At 41.4% G+C, this 25,576-nt stretch overlaps 1 protein-coding gene across 1 annotated transcript; it reads right to left on the bottom strand.

The window, feature by feature from the left end:
* Positions 1-671: 671 nt before the first annotated feature.
* Positions 672-25,576, bottom strand: LOC132990016 (ankyrin repeat domain-containing protein SOWAHB). Its single transcript, XM_061058022.1, has 11 exons — positions 25,295-25,576; positions 18,991-19,052; positions 16,606-16,812; positions 15,787-15,882; positions 12,207-12,263; positions 11,613-11,714; positions 5,947-5,961; positions 5,389-5,487; positions 3,891-3,957; positions 2,856-2,951; positions 672-2,601 (listed from the first exon to the last, which is right to left on the bottom strand). Exons 1-11 carry the CDS (start codon positions 25,425-25,427, stop codon positions 2,429-2,431), a joined length of 1,107 nt encoding a protein of 368 aa, XP_060914005.1. The 5' UTR covers positions 25,428-25,576; the 3' UTR covers positions 672-2,428.

Raw genomic sequence — 25,576 nt, 5'->3', positions numbered from 1 at the left:
CGTCTGATATCCAGGACCCAAAAGCAAGTGCTGCCCTTTTCAGCTAATCAGGACTTAAGGTCTAAAGCCGTATGGAGAGTTAGCAGGGCCCATATTTACTCCATCTGTAGCCCGCAAAGTCAGGTAGTTAAAAGTGAGATCAAAGGCAGCTTAAAGAAGCAGCGTTATTGTATTTAAAGGAAGAGAGAGAAGAAGAAAAAAAAAAGGGCATTATGAGAAAACACTGTGTGAGCAACCAAGACAGTTCAAAGATGAATGAGACTGATGCTGGTGATTCCAGAGTGTCAGTGAAGTAGACGTGAACAATGTGGTTTGAATAGAAGACACAGATATACAGGTCGATATAAAATACCGTTTAATACCAAAATATCTTCATTATATAAATATTGTGCAAATATGTGACAGAGGCAGATTATAATCAACATGGGGGAAAAAAAACAAAAACTTCTTTACAACGACACTGAATACTCAAGCAAAAGTTTCAAAGAGCATTTTTTTTTTTTTACAACAAATAAGAAATGAATGAAAAGCCCTTTAAACATATAATCATGGGAAAGAGTCGCAGCGTTAGAGTGGAACTTCTCTTTGAAAAAAGTTAACATGCAATTTAAATACAAAAAATGTAAGTTCAGTTGGACCAATGAGGGTTTTATTGTTGTTGTTTTTTAAGGTTTATTTGGGGGTCTTTTTTTATTCCCTTTATTTTAGAGATACGACAGTGAATAGAATCAGAAATCAGGGAAAGAGAGAGAGAGAGAGAGAGAGAGAGAGAGAGAGAGAGAGAGAGAGAGGGGGGGGGGGGGGGGGAATGACACGCAGGGAAATGAGCCACAGGCCGGATTCAAACCCGCCCGCTCTCGAGGACTTAAGTCTCTGATCATTGGGCACGCGCATTAACCACTAGGCTCCCGACGCCCCCGACATATGAGCCTTTGATGCGAGCTTGATCAACAGGAGGCGGTTGATGTTTTTTTTTCTTCTACAGGACAAAAAAAAAAACAGTCAAATGTCTAAACTCCATTAGAAAGTGAAACATAATGTTTTCACTCAGGTCGTTACAACACCACATTTTTAAACTTCCATACTGTATGACATTAGTATAAACAAAAATAAAAGTCCTAAGCACATCAAATTTCTCTTTTTTAATCACCAAGTCCTGCACACTCTAAATACTCTATATTTATAGAAAAACTTTGGCAATGTTTTTTTGTCTCTTTCTCTCTCGTGGCACGTTTTGGTTCAAACTATGACTAAAGGTGTTCAGTGTTTTTTTTTTGTTTTTTTAAAGCTTTGGTACTTTGATACGATCCCTCATTACAAACAAAGGAGACTGTCGTTTTAAAGCATTAGTATCAAAAACGTTGAAACGACCTTCGTTTTAACCCTCCTCCGTATGCTAATACTTTTCCTTCAGCTGAGAGTGAAGTTGTGATTTCAAAATAATCCTCTCAGTGAAAATTTAATTCTGACCACCACATTCTCCACCAACTGATTCTGATGCTGTAGTGACCAGAATTTAAATCACTACGTAGCAAATCAATCTAAAACTTTGTGGTTACTGAAAATTCAAGAGATTTACATATAAATAATTTTTTTTAAAGCCCAAGAAATAAAATCTTAAAATGCATTTTTAAACAGATGAGTCTGTATTTTCTACGTTTTTCATTCGGAGAACAAATTCCGAAAAAAGTTTAAAGAACAAAAGTAACTCGCTTTGCTGTCTGTGTTTTTAAGGCCTGATGCGTCTTTACTGCTGGCTCTAAATGAATCCAGAAACACGTTATAAAGCGACACTTTATCCACTCTGTAACATGTTCCTTCTTCATGATCAACATGGACACTGTGCTTACTTTGACTCCATCACACACACAACGTCCTGTTGCAAGAAAAATCAAAGCTGCAGCTTAAAAAAAATCCAAACCAATGCACTTTGTATTCCTTTTTTTTTTTAAATCCAAAAAATCTATTAGTGACCTGTCTTTAGGATGCAGTGCTGCCGAAGGTGCGGTGGTGTTTTCAGATGGTAAAGAAAGATGAATTAAATCACATGGAGACGTTTGCAGAGCTGCTCCCAAAGAAACATTTTGGCCTGAGCTGATTTAGAAACATTAAGGCAAAAGTAACATTTAGCAATAGCTCTAACATTTTAAAGGCTTCAAGAAATACTTTAGTGGTGAGCATTCAGATAGACGATACACATAAAGACGAAGCATCATCTGTAACATCTCCATATGAAGGCATGTTTGTTCAGTAATCATGAAGCTGTTGTGGTGCGATGGCAGAACGTGTATGATCCTGGTTACATGATTTGTGTTAACACTTTGTACATACATGTAGGCTTACACTCTGTGTGTAGCTACATGTGAGTGATTGTGAGGACCTGGTGGATGTGTGAGTGTAGCAGTCAGAGACGTTCCCCCGCGTTCCCTCAGCGGGAGAACTTCCTGGGTCTGAACGGAGGAAGGGTGAGCTGATGAGACGCCGTCCTCTCCTCCTCGATGGGAGCCAGATCCTCCGCCGAGCCCCATTTCTTCTTAGAGTGGAACAACGACACCAACTTCCTGTTCCTGTTTCGCTCTCTGGCCTGAGTGACTTGAAACTCTGTGATCACAAGAAAGAAAAGTTGCTGTGGTGATATTTTAGTTTATAATATAATTAAACTTCATTACTGTAGCATGTTTTAAAAGTGAGATACAAGATGCTTCACTGGTGCACAAACTACAAAATAATGATTTCAGGCAAATGACTGTCCGAGAGGAAAAGACTTAAATGAAAGATTTAGATTTATACCAGCACTCATAATTAAAGTCAGTCAACAAATATTGATGAATTCAGCGGAGGAATGAGACACTCACGTATCTCGCAGTCTTCTTCTGGACCCTCTGGTTCTTTGATTTTCAGATAATGGCAGGCAAGATGGCCGCTGTAGTCCCTCAAGTTTTCTTTGGCACCTGATTAAAGAAAACGTCTGATAAGCTGTAGAGACTGGTCATGCGAGGAGCAGGTAAGCTGCTTTACCGACACTTTACACCCAAAACAAAAAGAAACAATCCAATGATCCACAAGTAAACAAAAACACAGATTTCTTCTGAAACTGATTAACTACACTACTACTGTGAAAGTGTTGAGTCAGCATGGAAGAAAAGTCTGAATTATGTGAAGGACAATTTATTTGTAATGCTTTTAAACACTGACGTACGACAGAGGATTAGGGCCATGTTCAAAAATGTCTAGATTAAACTCATAAATTTACGAGATTAAAGTCGTACATTTACGAGTTTAATCTCGTAAATTTATGAGTTTGAGGCCAGCCTGCGCGAAAGAATAAAATAATAAAGTCGTTATTATAGTCTATATCAGAAGAGCACTACGACTTTATTCTCATAAATTTACAACTTTAATCTCGAAATTAAAAAAAAATAAAAATAAAAAAATGATGTGGCCCTAATCCTCCGTCGTACTGATGTGATCAAGAGGCTTCTATTTAAATGATATCCCAACAAGAAACACAAAATTACAAGTTTAATTTGTATTTTAAATAGGGCTGAGAATCTATTTTCGATTCTGGATTCATGGATCCAAAATCTATTTATGAATGAGTACGTACTTCAGGATCTACTCCAGTCATCTGTGAGACTGGCTGAATTTCTTGCTGCTCCATTTGTCTTTCTACTGAGTTACAGAGCTAGCATTAGCACTTAGCAAGGAGTGACTGATGAGCCCCGGGAAAAAAAAGAAAAGATTTTTGGAATTTATGAATCTATTTCAAATCTCACAAGATAAGATTCTCCATTTTTTTTTTCCCCCACGTCTAATTTGAAATAACTTCTAATCCTGATCAACACTGCTGTTGAGCTTTTAACTGTGGGATCAATGAAAGCTGTTTTTACCATATGTTCCCGTGAGCAGGTCTAGAATGTGCTGGTGACCGTGTAACGCTGCGATGTGTAAAGGAGTGTATCCCTGCAGGACAGAAACAGGAGGAGAACAAAAGGAAATATACATTAAAAAAAAATCTAAAAGTCGAAATTAAAATGTTCCATTTGTTGTAATTCTCTGTAAGTGCTGCTAAATGCAAACACACCCTTAACACTGACACATAAAGGGTTAATGCAGTTTCACATTGATCTCAGGGCTGGAAGAGCTGGAAGGCTTTTTTAGTACATACCCCCTGCAGGTTTCCCAAGGTCCCAAAACGCAGCCAATGAAAACAGCGTGAGAAAAAAAACACACAAATTAGCAAAGGTTATGGAAACACGAGATAATGACAAAAAACATAATTGCTCGGCAATTCCGTGAAAATTGCGTCGTCGTTTGGGTTGTGCATGCCGGCACATAGACGCACTGTTTTGCTGAGACAATTAACATGACATGACATGATTTATTAGCGGAGCACTCCTGCAGCCCCGCAACACGTGCTGCTGTAAATCCATTTTCACAGCTGGATGTTCACACACATCATTTAGGATCATTACATCACAGAGAGAGAGAGGGAAGAAGAAAAAAAGACAGCAGCTTACTGTACATAACCATCACTTCTTCATTCAAGCTGGATACTCACATGCTGAAAGAAAGAACACCATAAAGAAATCAGTGAATGTGTCCGTCTAATAGAAGAGAACTGAACAGATGAGTAGATTTAAAGCGGGGGGCACTCCACACATTTTACTGAAGCTGTTTTCACATATACACTCCTGAAAATATCTAGATAATTTCAGGAGGACCTCCCTGGATATTCTCCTGACCTGTCTGTTCACATATGCTCCTCACAGCGGGAGACTATCCCTGACAGGCGGGAGCGGGGGGCGGGGGGTTTACTGAGGTTAAAAAAACCGACGCGTAATTAGCGGACGAAGCAACAGAGTCCGCTATAAGATGCCATAAAGAGTATAATTGCCTTTATATCAATGCTACGTGTAGCATTTAATTAAGTGCACAGAGATCGTAGTGGTCGCATGCATACACTTCTATGCACCGTGCAGCAGTAACAGTAGATAAACATCACCCCCCCCCCCCCTCCAATTGGCTCGATGTGAATTCTCCAGAGAATATCCTGCTGCGTTCTCACATCAGCCCACTCGGACTTTCTGTGGAAAAAAATACTAGGGGTCTGGCAGGAGAAACTCTGGGTGAGGTCCCAGCGAAAAAATTGGTCTTCCAGGAGTATATACTGTGAGTGTGAACGCCCTGTTACAAAGTTAGTTTACTCATTGCACAGACTTCAGTGAGTGAAAATGACCTTTGGGTGTCATCGAGGTGAGCTTGAGTTAGGATTGAGGTATTTCAAATTAAGTACATAACAAAAAGATGGCAGCTCGAAGGTATTTATCTGACGGGACTATTTTCAAATAGCTGGAGTGCCCCTTGTTGCCCACTGCATAAAGATAGAAATGCACTCACTGATTTGGTGTTGACGTCAGCTCCGGCGTTAGCCACCAGAGTAGCCATGTCCTCACTGCCGTGTTTGGCAGCCCAGTGCAGAGCGGTCTGTGTGCAACAAGACAAACCAGTTGTGCATTATTCTTCTGCACTGTGGTCATTACTGAAGCATCATTACAAGTAGTCTTAAGGTGAGCGGGGGGCGGGGGGAGGGGGGCTTCTCTCTGTCCTCTCTGTGTGAGGGGAGAGAGCCAGCTGTGCACAGAGGGGAGCGCATGGACGGAGGAATAGTGAGGAGAGATGGAGAGATGGTTTCCTGCCATCTAACAGAGCCTAATTACAAAACAACACAGCACTGTGCCCACAGTGAGGGGGCCCGGCCGCCTGTCACCAGGGGGAAGATTGATGATGTTGGTGTGACCTGCAGAGTGGAGACCCACCCAGACATCAGCCCACTACTGTCAGCACACGTCAGGGAGGGAAACACAGGGGCCCCGGGACACGGCCGTGAGAGATACACACCCACATGTCCGCGCACAAAGATGTGAAAATAACAGACACATGTACGTACAACACAAACTGCTAACCACATCCACCTGTTTGAACCACATCTGTGATCTCCACAGCTTCCCCCTGCACACTTTAAGCTGTGTAATTATGGGCCATCAACAGGTGAAAGCAAAGCGTCGGTGCAGATGTGGGCCAAGTAAGCACTTGCATCTTTTCAGAGCCCGTCCCCTAACATAGGGAATCAAACAGTAAACATTACTGAATTAACTCTCAACTGAGGATGTTTGAAACACTTGAAACCTGATTTTTTTTATTTACGTCTTTTTTTTACGTATTTTTAAAACAGACTTCTTAAGAAATAAACACTTTGCAGGGCGCAGGTTTGACTCCCCATCCTGACGCCGTTTGGTGCATGTTGGCCCCACTATCTAAACCAGTTTCCCAAGATGCATTGTGCTCACGTCAGGTGCCTCTCTTTTTGCCTTTGGTGCATTTTATTCCTGTATTTGAATAGGACTGTTGATAGGGAGAAAGTGGGGACTGACAGGAGCTGCTTGTCGGATTTGAACCTTCAGGACTATAGCCTGCTGTACATGGGGCATGACCTAACCACTAGGCCATCTGTGCTCTTGTCTCTTTTTCCAAGTTCATACAAAAGATGTCTTCAGAATATAACTCGCGGTTTGTCCTTTCTTTTTTTAGAGTTATGTTTTGGGAAAGTGAAGAGTGACAGGGCAGATTGAGAGAAGAGAGTAGGAGCGTGTAGGAAATATCGAGGGCCAGACTCGAACCCAGGACGGTCTGCGAGAACTTTAGTCTCTGTAAATGGGACGCACTCTTAACCACAGGGCTAAACCAGTGGACCAATATGTCCCTTCGTAATTGATCCAAAGCTTTTTGTTTGATCTGCAAAAAACTTGGGGGGTAAAAAATAAAACATTTTCTTGTGATATTCAGAATTTTTATTTCTGTGGTAAGAAAAAAAAAACAGATGAAGTCAGGAGTCAAGAAACATCTGTGGACCAGCTGAAAAGTGTTGTAGGGCCAATGCACCGCTGGAACAGGACAGGAGTCCTTCTGTGTTTTGGGACTATGAGGCTAATTGTGCTAATGGTAGCACAACAAACCGTTCCAGCAGCTGGAAGGAGAAATATTTCAGCTTTTACCGACTGAAGGGGAAAGTCGTAAAGCGATATGTAGCTACACCTCTCAGTGTCGAGCGTCTGGCAGACAGATTGTGATAGATGCTGTCTGGCTTGTGTATCTCTGTCTCTTTTTGTCTGCCCGTTGTCACATCTGAAGACAGATTGGCTGAACGGCTGTTTGACGGGCAGCTCGGCGGGTCTCCCGGTGGGCAGTGGTGATGGACGAGGCTAAAACAGGATGCGGCGTCTTCCCTTCCTGCGTCTCTGTTCCTGCCTACCGGGGTGAGCCCCCCCCTGTCCCACCGCCCTCACCTGTCCAATCACTCAGGGGACATCTCCGTCCCCCGCCACACGCTCCCCGGTGAGGGAAGCGGAGGCTAAAGAGGGCTCACATGGACAGGACACACAATGGCTGGTGAGCTGTGACACTTGATGTGGAGGAAGACAGAGAGGAGTGATGGGCTAATGATGTACTTACAAACTGTGTGGAGGAGGAAGTCCGTCACAGCGGGAGCACAGGGGCCACGTCACGAGGAGAGAAGCAAGAGAAGAAGAGACTTTAGAGCGAGATATGTTCAGATTAATCAAGCCGGATTTCTACCTGAGCTTTGAATTGTGTTGCTCTGCAGTTACACTGAATCTTGTTAGAGCTAATAAATGAAACTTTTACTGATGTTACAGCAATATATTCACACCATACACATATAGACATGAGTTTTAGCTTCATGTGGATGCCAACACTGTAGTTTGGTTGCCACGATATGAAAAAAGAAGAATCACTGGGGAAGTACAGATCAGGCTACTGGTTAGGATTCACTCGGGTTTACAGCTAATTCTAGGGCTAAGGCCAAGGTTACGACTGAAGCTTTGGGCTTTAGCTGTATTTATAGACAGAGAAATTGTTTAGTGACAGTGACTGCTCGACTGTTGGAACAGCTAAGGCTTTGACTGTGTTCATGACCAGGCTACAGCTAAGGTTACAGCCAAAAGCTGCAGCCAAAGTTGTGACTGAAGCAACGGCTAAGGCTAACGATAATCTGAGGCTAGGGTTACTGTATGACATAGTGCACAACTGAATATTTGGCTTTGCTTATGGCTAAGGCTAAAGCTAAGGTTACAGCCCATGTTACCGCCAAGGTTGTGATTGACGATACGGCTAAAGCTACAGCTAGCGTTTTGGCTAAGGCTAGATACATTCCTAAGGTTTTTAGTAAGGCTATGACTAAGGTTACGGCCAAGGCAGATGATAAGGCTATGACTTAGGTTGCAAAAAAAGCAATGGCTGAGTTTATTGCTGTGGCTAAAATGACAGCTAAGGTTATGGCCCAGGTTGCTGAGCTAAGGTTACGGCTAGAGTTGCTGCTAAAGTAAGGACTAAGATTGAGGCTAGGGCTCTGGCTTGGGTTACGACTGAAGCTACGGCTAAGATAAAAGCTAGGGCTCGACTGTTGTTACAGCTATGGCTACAGCTGGGCTAATGGCTAATGCTACAGCTAAGGTAACGGCTAAAGGCTTTAAGTTTGTTCAAATTGCTAATTCTTGGGGTTGAAGCTAAGGCTGAGTTTTAGCTTAGGTGTGAAAGTAACTACTCCATACCTCAGCTGTAGATCGAACTCAAAGGTGTAAATCAGGCTCATCAGGTGAGACCTGGTTATCCCGACCGGTCTTTTGAAGTACATACCTCTAGAAACCACCTGATCTCAACAAACATTTGGTCAGAGCAGGAAACACTTAAGTCCTCCCAGGATGAAGAGTAATCCTTCAGTCCTGGTCAAACATGTGATTTAGAGCCTTGTACTTGGTAAACTTAACACGACTTCTCTGCAGCCACGTCTGGGCATGATGCATGCAGATCAAACACCACAGCACCTGGATTTACACAGTAGACCCGTAAATCATCAGGGGAGTCTCATGATTTTTTTGGCGGCATCTCGTGTACGCCAGCTCTGTGAAGGCATCCACCTCCGCTGGACGAGGGACGGGTTCTGAGAGCTAAAGGGGGAACATCAAAGAGGCCCGAGGGGGACTTAGCACCTTCCCAGGGACACAACCTGCATTGTTCTACAATTAATCCCAGCCTGCTCTATTACTTTCAGATTATCTTTAAGTGGGTGAAGTCTTTGTGGGGCATTAAGACTCTCCTTAATCTCCCCCCACCATCGCCCCTGCACTTCAATGGCGGCCGTGCTATCTTGTCCGGGTGGGGATGGCGGAGGCTTAGGGCCACTCTTAGAAGGTGGTCCGCCACGGCCACAGGACAGTGTGAGAACTGTGACACAGGGGAGGGACAACAAACATGAGCTCAAATCTCTTAAGCGCACGGGGAGACAAATAAAAGGATTTGGGTTGTCAGGGGGGCACAGGAGCTAAAAAGCTATCTTTCATAATCCTTTTGATAGTGGACCTTTGAAATGCATGATCTGGATGTTTTAAACACAGGGCTTCTCAGAATACGATTAAGGGAGAAACTCTCGGCGGAATGAGCTTGTGAAAGTTACACAAGCAGAACGCAGGTCTGGGAGTGAAGAAGATCGCGCTTTGAACTGCACAAACACAGAAGAGAAGATGGAGAGAACCAGAGACAAAGTGCACATGAACTACTCCTCTAACAGGTGTTGTTGTGAGTATTGAAACTTACCCCCTACGAAGGATGTCCATGGTCACAGTCGGGAGCCACAGTGGGTCAAAATGAGAGAATAAGAGGCTTGAAGTCAGATAAAACTCATCATCCAGCACAGTAAGAAGAGCATGCTAAAGACATCCTGCTAATACTCACAGAGGTGAAGTCCTGGTTTGAGCCCGAAAACAAGGAAAGAAAACAGAAGAAAAGTAGATTAATGACTTTTTTTTTTACTTGCATGAAAGAGAGAGAATCCAGTTTATTTAAAATATAAGTCTTTTTTGCATTTCTTTGTTTTGTTGATTTCAGTTTCCACACTCTTGCACCAACCCAAAGGGATCGCCGAGGTCAGAGAAATGAGCGATATCGCCGTCACAATGTGCACAACAATGGAAACAAAGAAGCTACACATCAGAACTAAACCAGGAACTTCAAAGTGTGTTTTACGTATTCTGGTGTGGGTAAAGATTTAGCCTTTAAGCCCGCTGACAAATAAGAAAAAAACAACAGTGAGCACACTGGATTTTCACACGTGCGTGTCTTGTTGTTCTTTCCATTTAATTTTGGACATGACGCTGACGTCTGGATGGACGAGGAGGAGTCTCCTCCCTCCACAGGGTAGCAGAGACCTGTTGAGCGTTGACAGTGGGTTGTTTGACGTTCAGAAGCTTTATTTCCTCTCGTTTCTCTCGATGGTTTCATCTACTCCGCATCCCTTCATCGACATTTTAAAGAATGTGATATGATACTACAGGCTAACATTATTATGTGAATGGAGCTGTGCACAGGTTACAAGAGTTGATGAACAGACCGAGCCCAACACCGCAAACTCCAACCCAATATTTCCTGAACTACTGGACAGTTATCATGTCAAATCAATTATTTCGGAAAAGTGCAAAGTAGTAAAAGATTTAGAAAAAAAAGTACAAGTAGTAAAAGATTTAGAAAAACGACAGATCTTCAGTCATATTTTTTAACCACAGGCTGCCGCGAGGAAGAAGAGAGAGCGATGTTGAAACTGAGCAGACACGTTGGTAACATCCTGAGACGTTGTTGACGTATGGATTTTGGCAGAGCGCAGGAGTTTGCTTGCAATTATTGACGATTGAAAAAAAGAAACTAAACAAAATTGGTTGTCTAGGATTCAACTTTTTAATTTCCCTGCGACGAAAGGGCTGGGAATCTTTGGGTGTCTCACGATTGGATTTTGATTCTTGGTGTCACGATTCGATTGATAATCTATTTTCGATTCAAAATGATTCTGGATTCATGATTCAAAGTCTATTTTTGAATTAGTCCATACTTCAGCATCTACTCCAGTCATCTGTGACACTGGCTGAATTTCTTACTGCTCCATTTGTCATTCTACTGAGTTAAAGAGCTCGCCTTAGCACTTAGCAAGGAGTGACTAATTAGCCACAAATAAAAAATAAATCTACACATATATGTTATTGTTGTTTTTTTAAATATATATATATATATTTATTTTTTTTGTTATGTGAAAAATGAATAAAATATATATATAAAAAATAAAAATAAATAAATAATTATATTTTTGGAGGTTATGAATCTATTTAAAATCTCAGAAGATATACCAATACATTTTTTTTTTTTTTTTTTAAATCTGAGATGAGAATATATATTTTTTCCCCACCTCTAATATACATCATTTGATTATTACTAGTATCATAACACAGTTTAAAATTCCAGTATCATGACATCCCCACTATCTCCCTGGAGTTTGGACTTTTGTGGCCGAGTGGAACTGAATGTAGTCCCTTGTTGCTCATGTTGTCGACTGTTTGATGAGCTGAGTTGATTAGAGGGTTCTTTAAACGGCTGCTCTAGTTTTGTGCTACGTCAGACTTTGTTTTGGGGATATCACCACATTCACACACGTTATTCTGAGCGCGGAATGATCCCATATACCCGGCAGAGCAGAGGGGAGGGGGCTATACCTTCTTATTTGCCAGCGTGGGGTCCTGTCTGAGAAGCTGAGAGAGGTCAGGGACCCGAGCACCGGCAGCAGAGTAGATCCACTCCTTCTCTATCGGATCCAGCTGTAACAGAGACGGGAGGTGGAGCTCAGACTTGCACACACACACACACACCCACACACACACACACACACACACACACACACACACACACACTCACACACCCTACTGTCCACATCCTGTTGTGGCCTCTTTTGATAATGCTGAAACTACAAACCTCTAATCCATTTCCTACAAACGACTGAGTCACGGCCAACTGACACAATGCGGGAGACACCCATGATCACACTGCACACTGTTTTACTTCTGTTAATGGTTTAAAGGGAATTAGGTGCTGAGAGATGTGACACCACAGAGAGAGAGAGTGGATGTGGATTTCCAAAAAACCAAACCCTCCTGGTCATCTATCTGTGAAAGAAACTCAGACTCTGGAGACTTAACGCCTTCAATATTTTACTATTAAATCTTCGTTTCTCATTTTTAATAACAAAAACACGAGACAAAAACATAATAAATGAAGAGAAAGACTTTGGTAAAAGATGATAAAGGACTTACAGCGACGGCAGCAGAGCCCATACTGCCCGTACTCTCCTCGTCTTGCTCGGACTCGGACTGAAAGACAGAAAACAGACGACTCAGTGGTAACACGATACCTCCAAGTTTACTGTAATCAGTCGTAATGGTCCCACAGTGATGTTCCAGCATCACAAACACACACACACACACACACACACACACACACACACTCAGCGCTCACACTGCTGTGATGTTTTCCAGCTGACGAGACGTGACCAAAAGGGTGTCAGACTGATCGAGAGGTAATGAGGCAGCGAGACGGAGGTGGCGTTTTCACACGTAAGGGGTAATGAATAACAATCCAATTAACAATTAACCCAAAAACAACACCCCAACATGTGTGTGTGTGTGTTTTCATCACCAGGAGGAACACTCACTCCAGCAGTGTGTGTAAAAGTGTCACTGAGGCTGATTTATGTGAGAGGGGAGACAGGGGTCTTTTTTTGAGGACTTGATTGCGGATCGTTCTCACATCACACGGACGTGATGTCCAAACACTCGGCTCTTTTTATGTCTTACGCACAAACTGTCACACGTCAGCGTGCGGAACAGGAAAAGTGCAGGCTCGTATTTATCCAGCTCATTCCACTTCTGCATACTTTTTTTGGAAAAAGACGATAATAACACGCAGAGAAAACATTGTTAGGCATGAAAAGAGAGAGAGAGAGAGACTGAGGAACTCTTACTTTAGAATTTGAGTTACAGCGACTATTTTCACTTTTCATCAGGATGTAAATGATTGTACAGATCTGTGTTTGATTTTAACAAGATGCCTAAATATTACATAAGGGGATGTCTACATTTTTTGGCAATCAAAGTCCAAAACTAATAAATGTTTAATTCACTAGTTATGGTAACTATGTGAAACAAGTGTTTGGCAATTGGCAATCATTAAATCTAAACTGGGAGCTCCTTAGTCTAATAAATGAATTGTCCCTACGGCCAACATAACATTCCCAACACTTCTTGTACTCAGGTAGTTTTGTCCTCAGCACAGAACTGAAGCTGAAGCAAAACATCCATAAGAACTATTAAGACCTGTTCTACTGCAGGAACCTACAGAACCATCAGTACCTGTAAAAACAAACGTTAGGGTCCGTGTCCAGCGCCTTTTTTTTACAAGCTCTCTGCCATTTTTGTGCGGCCGCTCCGAGCGCTCGAGCTGATAATCTTCTTCAAAATGTATGATATTCCTTTCCTTCTTTTGTCTTTTATAGCCCTTCTGTTTAATGTTACCTCAAATACATACTGTGTTTATTTCTTTTTGTAACTCGTTGAACGGCCAAGCTCAGTTTGAGTTTGTGTTGTGTTCTAGTTATCTCCTTTTCTCTGTTTTTTACTTCAAACTACTCTTATTTTACTGAAGAACCCGTCGAACATATATCTGTATGTCTCAAAACTCAATAAAAAAAGATGATATGATATTTGCTGTATTTTAGCCTCCTACAGATCGTGTCTTGTACCCACATCCTCCTCGCTCTGTGTCTGATCGGGAAATAAATAATAATACAGCAGCCGTTGTCAACAGACTGTCGTTGTCATAGAGACTGGACGGGCGAGCAGCGCTTTTCTTCTCAGCGCTTTTTCTGCCCGGAAAAAAAACTCTAGGTGGACCCCGGACCCTTGAGTGAATGAAGCCTTCTTTAAGAATAGAACAGAATAGAAGTTTATTTATGAAGCACATTTCATTACAGGTAAGCTCAATGTGCTTAAATGACAACAACATATATGACAAGCAAACACTTTCTCACAGTCCTAAAATAAACTTCAATTCATTTTAAACTGTAAAAGTGCGACAATAATTTAAAAAAGATTCCCCCTTAAATCCTGTTTGATACTGGATTTGATGTGTACTGTCCTGAATGTGACTTGTGTTGTTTGAATCTTTCTACTGAGTTCAAAACAAAAGTTCTCCTCCTTCTTTAATATTCAAAGTTAAAGGAGTAAGACTTTCTTTTTTTTTTAGTCTGAGAGTCATCCCACATTTTGGAGCATGATATAAATGAGTTATTAGTATTTTCTTTTAAACGTTGAGAGACTTGGATCCGACCTCAGGTGCTGCATGTTAGCAGCCAGGTAGCTTCAGTCGTGGGAAACGATTGTCCTCACTGCGTCGTCCATGCACAGTTCAATGGTGTGACTAATACCTTAAGCAAACACTTCTTAATCTGATGCCGGTGTTTTATTCACACGCTGCAGCATATTTCATGTGTCTATTGTGTGGAGCATCAAGGAGGGCAGCATATCTCAATCTCTTTAATGGGCACGGGCGATTATTATCTTTCTAATGAGGTCCAACATGCTGCTGCTTTACATCATAACAGCCAGCTTCATTTAAATGCAGACCCCCCCCCTCCCCTCCCCTCTCCTCCTCTTTCTGCTCCCCCATCAGGTTCTCCTCCCACTCAAACCTCCTCACACTGCAGGGTTACAAATCCAGGTAATTAACTTAGCACCACCTGGTGGGGAGAGGAGGAACAGCTGGAGTGTAAGCACTGACCTCTACATCACTTCACTCTTGATTTTAAGTCTGAGCTTCTATACTTCATATAATCACACATAATACATAAAAAAACTGATGTGTCAGATTAGTTTCCTTTACTTGAGCATGAGCAGTAAAGTGTTCGTCTTAATATCTTCAAGTAAGAGAGAATATTCTTCAAGAAAACTTGAAATCTAAGTTCAAAAGGTGCTAGAATCAGGACGCAGGTCACCTAAATGTTAGTGCGTTCCCCACCATGAACGGAGGATGTAGTCCTCCAAGCGGGCGGCCCGGGTTCGAGTCCAATCTATGGCTCCTTCCCACATGTCATTCCCCACTCTCTCTCTCTCTCTCTCTCTCTCTCTCTCTCTCCATGATTTGACTCTATCAGCTGTACTATCTCCAAATAAAGGCATAAAAGTCAGCCGAAATAAACCTTAAAAAAGGGAACAACTACATAATAATGAGCAGAATGAGGTGGGGGGGGGGGGGGGGGGTTAGGGTTATCATAGTTTGCAAAAATGCAGCAGCGATCCCGTCTGACGATCTAAATACGGAATTAAAATCCTTCTGGTGTATAGATGATACTGATTTTACATTTTTATTTTGTTTTTAATGTACCTTCACATCCCTGTAAGTTTGTGCTCGTGCTGCATTCTTATTCGAGAGATGATTAAATGTTTTCTGAGGGTTTGAAGCAGCTGCCAATAACAGAATATCAATGTAATGATTTGATTTCATGCGTCATGCTTCAGCTGGTCAGTCGTAGGAGGTTTATGTTTTTTTAACTTATTGGACAGAACGGCCCTCACACCCACTTCAAAGTGTTTTTATTCTGACCGAGGCAAAAAACTGAAATTTAGGTTTGACTCTGTCAACTGCGGCACCACTGGAAGTCGTGAGTTTAATTTTTTTTTTGCACATTAGAGAAACTTTTAATCAGCTTAACTGTTTCCATTCAGCGATTCCACTGAGAAACGTCAAATTGCACGTTTAAAAAAAAGTTCTATGGAAATGCAACCAGTAGTTAATATTCTAATATTTAAGCGCCTCCCTCTCAATCAGCCGAATCATCACCTTAGATCCTGAATCTTTATCCAGCTCATCGTCTCCGTTGCTCTGCTCTGACGTCACATGGATTTGGATGACAGGAAGCTGCAGAGGAGCTGTGTGCTGCAGGAGGAGAACACACGTAACGTGTTATAAACACAAACTTCCTGTGATCTCAGAGTGAGCATAGCTCTTAGCTGTGTCGAGCGTTGGCTGAGGCTAACACACACACACACACACACACACACACACAGTTAGCCTGCTCTTTTCTTCTTCCCCATGTGGGTGTGGTCTCTTCATGTTTGCTTCAGAGCCGGTTTGAATCACTCGAGTGAGGCCATCAAAGCAGCCACATCAAAAACACATTCATCTTTATAAATCTATGATTAAAAGGTTTACAGCAGGAACAATATGTAGGAGTACTTCAAGAGGATTATGTGCATTAAAGCCGCACACAGTGTTTATTTTCACAACAGTTAAGTGCTTCTGTGCATTAAACAGCTCTGACCTCTATATAAAAGCCCTTTTGACCTTCTTATTTCTTATCCAAGCTAACTTCGATTAGAGCTTCTTTCTGCTCCACTGAGTGTTTCTCTGTTTACATGTGCAGCCCACATTACATGCTGACACATCGCGCAGAGCACACTGACAACGACGGCCTTGTTTAGAGATAAACGCCTCATTCATATAAAGAGTAAACATGGTGATCTGGAGTGATGGCACACTCAGGGAGTTTGTTGCTGAGTCATCATCACTTCCCTCTCTCACACACTCACACACACACACACACACACACACACACACACACACGAGTAGAATAGGACAGAACAGTGAGCAGATTTTTACCTCCGCAGCAGAGTGAGCCTCTCCGCACGTCATGGGCTCATCCTGTTCTTCTTTAAGGCGAGCGGGAGAAGTCGACGTGCCTGTCGAGTCCCACGCCACCGCGGCGGGAGGATGTCTCTGGTCGTCCCCTCTTGCCCCGGAGGTTTTGACGTCTCGGTCCTGCAGCATCTGTCTGTATTTCTTCTTCAGCACTAGATACTTCTCACCCTGAGGCGGAGACAGTCAGTCAGCACAAAACGCTTCTTGTGTTGTAAGAAAGAGCCCACAGTGACGGTCATGTGGGTTACACTGTGATAACTTGTGTGCTTTCGCGTCAATCCATTGACGGCCTTTCTTTCTCTATGAGCCTCTTCTTGGAGATAGTGGAGGGAATGGCAGGGAACTTTACGACACGACACATTTAATTTAACAAAAAGAAGACTAAGTTGCTAATAAACACTATAGTGTACAGCTTAAACTAATATTGATGCACGCAGCTGCCATGTTGGATCTTTAACTTGAGATCTAATTTAATTAAAAAATGTAAAATGCATGATGTTTTTTTTCAAGAGGACGGGCTCTAATTGCAACAGGCCAAGAAATAATGAATAACATAAAACGCAACATAAGCACCATGTTTGTTTGTGTTGTGTTTAAACCAACATTATTACAATTTATTTATCTAGTTTGTTAACAAAATATCTCCACAGGACATCATTCAGACTGATTTAAGAGTCAATCTCATACTTAACAAGTAAGCATATTTCCTGAAATGTCACATAATAAGTGAAATTTCAGGGATACCAGAAGCGCTCCTGTTGTCTATGTCACATAATAACTTTAAACTCTTAATTCATTTCTTTGTTTGCATCAGTTTGATTCTAAAAATGAATCAAGTACACATCATAACTTTAGTTTAGAATCTAGCCGTAGTTTTGGTTCCAGTTTGTGTGAATACTTTATAAAGGAAATAGTAATGTGCAGTCTCAGAGTCTTTGTGGGAAACCTTCAGGAACCAAGTTTAGTGAAATTGTAGTAAAGATCACTATTTGTTCACTATTTTGTTTCCTTTCACTTCCTCTCTTTTCCTACTGCACCTCCTAGTACACTTCCACGGCCCTTTCCGAATAGCCACAGTTCAGTATGCAGTACGTACTATTCAGTAGGAGTTTCAGTATACTGAACTCTCGTGGTCATTCAGTATGCATTTTTTGGGTCCACCTCAGTATACTGAACATTTCAGTATGGATACTAACTTCCGGGTTTCATGCAGTATGGATCGGATGCGTGCTTTCAGGAAATTAATTGTATTTTACCACCCACAATGCTGTGCGAAATTAAACGTAAATCGTCACTTCACGTCCGCCTCCAAATCAAAACAAACGAGCGTGGATTTAATTGAATCAATTTTTAATCTAGAGTTAAAGTCCCAACTGAAATCACTACTTTTAATTAACAAGAGAAAATAAAACAAATGTCTGCATTATTATAAAACCTTTCCCCCTCTATTTAAATAATGATTTCACTATTTAAATGAGTCTTTATTGGTTTATTTTATATTCTGTATATTACTGTCTTTCATTTGTACTTTTCTTTATGTACTGTATGTTATTTAGTTATTTAATCTGTCTTTTACTTGATTTACATTGTGATATTGTTTTTTGTTTACCTGACTGTATATGCGCATTACTCTTCTTGAATAAAGCTAAACAAAAAAAACGAGAAAAAAAAACGGGTGGATGCGGCCGGTTCAGGTAACGTAAATGACGTCACTTCCATACTGAATGAATCAGATGAAGTAGGATCAAATATCTGCCTACTGTGTGTGCATACTGAATAGTAGGTACTAACAGTATGCAGCACGGATAGTACGTACTGCCTACTGACAGATTGAGTAGGTACTTGGTAATTCAGATACGGCCCTGGTTTCTCACTCTCTCCTCTCCCCCTTGATTGGTTGTTGTTTGCACTCTGTCACTAATTAATTAGATTGAATGCGCCTGCCTACTCCTTATTTAAGACTGCACTCACTTGCACTCACTTTTTCATCCTCACATGGGGCGGCAGTTCAACAATGCATGGATGTTCAATCCCATGTGTGTCTGTTACCCTCATGATTCACCTAACTTGAGAAGAAATAAACCTGTTACATTAAATTAAGTCTTGTTGGATCCCTGCATCCTGACCCGATGCCCCCCATGGTGATAGTACCTCAAATTTGAACCCTTCTTAACAGAAATATAAAAGTCAACACAGGCCTGACTCCTCATCCAGTCATAATAGTTAAACCAGAAGACCGCACACACCACATGAGCCTGTTCATGCTTCACAGTAGAAATATGAACACAGAGTTAATGTCCAGTTTTCTTCCCACAAAAGGTAAAAAGTATTTCAAAGTTCACTTACGTTCTCCGACTTCACCACAGCGATTCGGTCAATGATGAGCTTGAATTCCTCTCTGTATTTAGCTGCAGGAGAAAAATGTCTGATGTGAAAAACTAAATATAGCTTCTAATGGAGTGCTGCAGGAATGAGCCTAAAAACATACAAATAAGAAATCTCTTTTTTTTTAGCTTCTGGTTCCCTCATCACAGAGTCAGCTGGTTTTCTGATTGCTGTGTTGCTAAGAGACTGAAGATATTCTGTTGGTAGCTTGCAGAAGTTTGAGATTAAAGACATATTTTCCAAAAGTTCATCAGGGCCGAAAGGACTTTATTCTTCCCTGAGGGACGATTGGATACTTTAAAAAACCCAACTTTTGAATTTTAAAACTTTTATGTCTCGATCTTGGTTTGTTGGTTTCTGACGAGTAGCCAAATGATGAAACCTTGCGGGTGTCTGAACACTACCATGTTGCCTGCTTAATATAAAACTGAAGTAAATTACCTCACCATGAAGACTTTCTCTAATAGTCTGACTTTAGCTTTTACTTCAGGGATTTAAAAAAGCTTCAAAAATCATACAGGTGGTGTTCATTTGAGAAGATTTTATGTTAGCTTTATAGCTAACTGTTTTGTCCAATGCTTCAAAATCCCAAAGAGAAATCCAAGTGACGTGATCGAGTTTATCAAGGAAGCAAAGCCAATTCAACTTCCACTTTGTCCTACAAACGCTGAAAATAAATATAGTTGGTGTTGAATTCTGAGATCTTACATTTCAAAAGGTGTTAACAGTCATGAACTTTTGTTAGCTTCCTGTTTAGCCTACAAAGAAAACGTCACCCCTGCAGCACCCTCACATTCAGCAGTCTATACAGCAAATAGATTTTCAATAAACGGATTCACATGAAGACAGAAAGGCGACTGCAGCATCTTAAAATAGCTTCAATGAAAATGCTTCACCCGTAAAAGTATTTCCAGATTTAGACTCGTGAAAATGTAAAAAGTGACAAGAGACGTGTGGTTTGTGAGCTTCAGTTTGCAGGATTAGCAAAGCCGTTTTTTAATCCATTACACTTCTGGCTGACCAAGCAAGATCACACAGAACGAGCTGAGTTTGTAACAGAGTTCAATAAAGAGGGGGGGGGGGGGGGGGGGCACTGCTAGCTTAAAGAGAGGAAAGAGGTTTCCCTGCAGCAAAGATCCAGAAAGATCACAGAGAATCCCCAAAAGGCAAAAACCTGAGTCACTACAGACCTTCAGTAATTCTTTCCTGTGGGAACCAAACAAACCGCAGCTGACGAGCTGACGGGGCTCATCAGATAACCCTATCTGTCTCCCCTTTCTGTTTACATGATAAGCACATGTTCAGACGTGTGCAGACTGGGTGATTAACTCTGAGTTATCAAACAGCCAATTGCAAGAATTTTTTTCCAGGCGTCGGTCGGTATTCCATTCATGCGTTTAGGTGTGCACTGGCATGCGGCTCAGGACAATCGAAGTGTTTCCTTTTTCCTGATGTTGACGGAAAGGAACCCCCTCTAGTGAGATAGTTCACAAGACTCACACTCACAACAACAGGAAACCCAAAAGGAAGCAGCCACTTACATCTGCCCCAACAACAGAATTCCTTTGCACAACACGGTGAGTTGCACAGTATGCAGGAGAGTTATTTATTAGCCAGAGGTCTGCACAAACAAGCAACGCTCAGTCGCACACACATGTTCAGGAACCCCCCCTCCCCTGCCCCCCTGCTTCCCTCCAAACACAGCTACACTACTCCCCACTGTGCCCCAGTTTTCACATCTGATGAAAACGCATTAAAGGGTCTACATCCAGTCATGCATGTGGACTTAATTATGATTAAAATACTATCATCACAATTACCACTTGGAAATCTGCATCCACATGCTCGGACAGACTTTAAATGTGTGGGAAGCACTTCGTCTAATTGGACAGCCACGTCAGCTGGCAGCTTTTTTTTTTAAAACCTCTGTCAACAACTGCACTGCTGACATCGCATCTGGACCCAACATGCTGCGAGGCAAGGTCACTTTGGATAAACACTCAGGGAGGTTAAAATATGTTTGCACAGGAGACAGTGCCAAAGGTAAAAAAGCACTTCTCGATGGATCTGATGAATCATTACAGGATCATTATTTGTCTCCTGGCTGGAAATGTTTCACAACTTTAGCTACACATGTATTCCTTATCTTTGAACTGAAGGGTCTTTGTATACAGTCCAAATACAAAAAAAAAAGACCTGCAATAAATCCTGTACTCCCCTCACAAGGCAACTTTGGAAGAAAAACATCAAAAATATGTTCTACAGGTACAAAATACTGATTTATAAGAAACTCAATGCTATGTTTCTCAGATAAAAGATTCTGAATATGGTTGCATCCCACTTGTGTTTTTTTTAGAAATGGCTAAGCTGCTGCTGTGTCTTTAAATGTACAACAGTTAGTTCCAACCAAGCAATCTGATTGGACAAGAGGCATTCCATGAGTGACCATATAAGGGGAACGACATCACTGGGACTTTTCACACGTATCACTCCTCCTAAACCAGGAGTTCTTGTTTACTTTTATTCTACACTTACAGCTGACAGTATTTTTTTTTTTATCTGTCAATCTCAAACCTCAGAATCAAACAAGAGACTCTAGTTTCCCTGGTTTCATGAGAAAATGCAAGGGGGTTTTCACATTAGGGAACCGGGCCCGGGTCAGAGTACACTTGACCCCAAAGTCTGGTTCATTTGATCAGTGTGAAGACAAACGTACCGTAAACATACCGTACTCGGGTACTGTGCCCGAGTCTGATGGAAGAGGTGGTCTTTGGCATGAGTACTCGAGTACGGTCAGCAGGAGATGTGAATGCAACCGTGCTCAAATAGTCAAGTGGACCGCTATATTTTCATCCTCTGACCTCTTGTTGGCGTCTCAGAAATAACAAAAACATCCACAGTTAGCAGGACGGACTCAGCCCGCGGGTTTGCTTTGGTTGCTTCTTCTTATTTCTGCTCCTTGGCAGATTTGCAAACCAACTATGTGCCTACTGCCACCTCCTGTATCGGACTGTGTGCATACCCAAGTGTACTCAAGCAAGGAACAATGTTACTGATGTGAACACAGAGCAGCGGGGGAGGGGGGAGCAGTCGTGTTCGGTCAAAACAATCGTGCCTAATGTGAAGAGCACCCTTACAAACACTTAAAGGTTCATACTAAAAAATGTGCTGCTGTGTGGTAACCATGGATACCGACAGAGTAAAAAGAGTGCAGTAGAATAGATTGTTTGGGTTGCTTGGCAACAGTCTAGGTTCAGTTGAATTGTGAAGCTGTTTGAGTTGGTGGAGTAAAATAATAATCTGTTGTTGATTTTCACTTTTATCACTATTTTCCGCTTGTGTAACTGTTTTATAAAAGTGACGTCACACTCAAGGTCGAGACGTTGTTCTGGATATCAGCGCTGCCGTGATTATCGACCTTGGGCGTATACGACCAAATCACAGCCGTGCTGATATTCAGTAAAACATCACTCCCTCTTGTGTGATTTAATATAATATAAAAGATAAAAGTAAATAATGTCTACTTGTCACATAGACTCCAAACTGACTTTCTTCTGGTGAAATCCCAAAGGACTTTCATTTGCTTTAATGTAAAGGTAGAGAAAATCTGTAGAACATTGGAGAACCTGTAATCACCAATATTTGTCTGCAGAGGCCAAATATGAGAGGATTTTTTTTCTGTATGTTAGCAATGATTCAGAGCAGGATTACATAATGATCTGAAGAGTCAGAGGGTGGAGAGGAACAGCAGAGAGCAAGACAGTGAAACACATTTACAAGAAATACAGCAAAACCTGCCCTCAGCTCTACTACGATGTAGAGCTACGATGATGAATGTGTTGTGAGTTAATGCCAAGTATGTTTTATAATCAAGTATTATGTGTGAGCAGTTTGAAAAATAAGCTGAGCAGCTTCTTTTTTTTTTAAAGATTTATTTTTTGTGCTTTTTTGCCTTTTTAATGTAGAGATAGGACAGTGGATAGAGCTGGAAATCAGGGAGAGAGAGTAGGGAATGACAAGGCAGTTTTTTTCTTTTGCTGCTTTGCTAAAGTGCTCATGATGGATAGGCTGGATCTTTGTAACATAACAATGAGTAAGGTCTTTTACCTGCTTTTTGTAAAGTGTCTCGAGATAACACTTGTTATGAGTTGACGCTATACAAATAAAAATTGATTGATTGATTGACATGCGGGAGAGGAGCCACAGGCCGGACTCGAACCCGGGCCGCCCGCTCTGAGGACTATAGCCTCCATACGTGGGGCGCACGCACCAACCACTGCGCCACCAGCGCCCCGGCTGCTGAGCAGCTTCTTGAATATTTTTTATTTTGGTAAACTGTTTTTATTTCCATTGTTGACAAAATAAGATATTAGCATAGCGGCTAAGCTAAGTCTTTTCAAGTTAACGTTTAAGGAATCTAAAATATCATCATTGTTTTGCTGCTTCTTGGTTTCCAGAATCTAGGGGAAAGAATTAAAAGCCAAAGGCTAATTGAGAAACTTGTTACATGATTAAGCATTTCACTATTTTCTAGCTGACATCATAAACTAGGAATGTGTAGACTTGTTGTGTAACTGAAATATCAGCAGTTTGATCTAGGAAGTAGTTGAATGCTAAATGCTGCTAGCTTAAATCTATCGTTAGCTAATATACCGTAACTCTGTGGAAGCCATTTTGCTAACTGTGCAAATCTAAATTGTGTCTTTATTACGTCACGTTGTTGTTCCAGGTTGTAATGTATAAAAGAATGGGAAGATAAAAGAGAAACTGAAAACAAAAATTGAAAACTCAGTATTTGAAGTTCTAGCTAAAATGTTGTCGTCTCATTAATTTCACGATATTTACGCCCGTGTGACGTTTCGCCTTCATTAAATGTGATGGAGGCGTAATGGGGGGGAAGAAGTGACCCCCCCTCTGTACCGTCTTCAGAGGTAGTAACAGAGGCGTTACAGAGGCAGGACAGTAACGGCGAGCCAGCAGGGGGTCTGACTATGTGGCCGTGTTTCTGAATCACTGAAACGCATCGTGAATTCACGGACTTGGACACCAATAACACGCCGTCATGGAATCAATATGAATAAAAAAAAAAGACGTGATGACGGCTAAGCTAAGTTACGACATTTTCTGTAAAAAAAAAAAAAAAGCAGTCTGAAAAGGGCTAGGCGTGTTAGCATCAATATTTGACATTCACACTTTTTAGCGTCAGAGGAAAATGGCCGCCGTGTGAATGCAGCATATTAGCTAATATTAGAAGACAGCTAGCAGCAGTTAGCATTCAACCACTTTCTAGTTAACATGACTGCTGTAGGTTATAGTACAGGAGAGGACACATTTCTGAATGCTAACATTAGCCTAGCTGTTTCTTAAAGGCACCAGGTTCATTATCAAAACTGTCTGCCTCCTCAGTTTATAAAAAATCAGAACACAGAGACACAATTTAGCTTTTTTTACAGAGCAAACAACTAATTCATTAGTTCAGAAAATAAAGGCTAGTTATAAAAAAAAATGCAATATTAGTAGTGTTAAAGCTGTACTATAATGATGACTCTGTTCTTGCACATTTACATTTAATCTTCCTATTTAAGACTAGTAATGCTAAATTAAATCCTGGTTGTATATATTCCCATTCTTAGTTTTGATATTTTTAGTACTTATTTACTTTGTATTTAATATTATATTATGTTTAGATTTGCTAACATTGTGTTTTTTACTCATATTGTGTGTTGGATAACCTGCTGCTGTAACGCCACAATTTCCCAGTTTGGGATCAATAAAGTAATTATATTCTATTCTATTCTATAGGGTATTCCTGGTGTTGCTGGAGGTGGGATGAGATCACCCTTCCTGTGACAGTGAATGGTGTCAGACTTCAGTGATGTGTTGCGTTCACGGACTCCGCTCAGTTACCAGGCAGCTAAAACAGCCTGGAGGAGGAAATGACACAATTCCTTGCTGCTGGAAGTGTAGCTCTGTAGAGAGAGGGGGCTTTTAATGCAAACCAGATGTCTGCTCCACAACAGGGGAACAATGAGAGGACATTAAAGCCGTTTCTTTAAACAGACTTGGGGAATGTTAAGCTCTTAGAAAAACATGAATCATTTTACAAACAGTCGGGAGAAATAAGAGAAGTGTCAGGCAAACACGAGGTCATTGGATATTCATCCCGCTGTACCGACTGATGCCGCGCTTTTACTTCACATTTTCCTCTTTTTTTTAAGCGATTATATTTGAAGTTAACCCCAGGATATAAGGACTCTTTACTTACCACGCAACTGCGAGTCACTGTGGCCAATAAAAGGCTTAAATGTCTTCAGTATTTCTGCATTTTTCACTCTGCCTGAGTTGCCTCCGGTGCAGTAGAAATAATCCAGCAGCGCGTCTTCACTCACATCACTCATCTCAGCTCTCGACCTGGTTTGTGTTTTTAAGAGGTGTTTTCAGTTCTCTGAGTGTTTTTCACTCAGCCATAGTGCAGTCCTCTTGGCTAATTTGTTATAGTACATTGTCTCTAAAACTTCACTCCACCCAGAGCAGCCGAGCTGACCAC

Source organism: Labrus mixtus, chromosome 15 (genome assembly GCF_963584025.1).
Source record: "Labrus mixtus chromosome 15, fLabMix1.1, whole genome shotgun sequence".
Lineage (NCBI taxonomy): Eukaryota > Metazoa > Chordata > Actinopteri > Labriformes > Labridae > Labrus > Labrus mixtus.
The sequence above is the reverse complement of the archived record's forward strand: the minus strand, read 5'-3'. Positions and strand labels throughout refer to the sequence as shown.

Excerpts from the sequence above, each read along its gene's own strand:
- LOC132990016 (XM_061058022.1), bottom strand. The coding sequence starts at position 25,427 with ATGAGTGATGTGAGTGAAGACGCGCTGCTGGATTATTTCTACTGCACC. Across the intron at positions 15,883-16,605 it reads AGGCTCACTCTGCTGCGGAG|CACACAGCTCCTCTGCAGCT; the intron begins GTAAAAATCTGC and ends CTCCTCCTGCAG. Across the intron at positions 12,264-15,786 it reads ATAAAGATTCAGGATCTAAG|TCCGAGTCCGAGCAAGACGA; the intron begins GTGATGATTCGG and ends TCTGTCTTTCAG.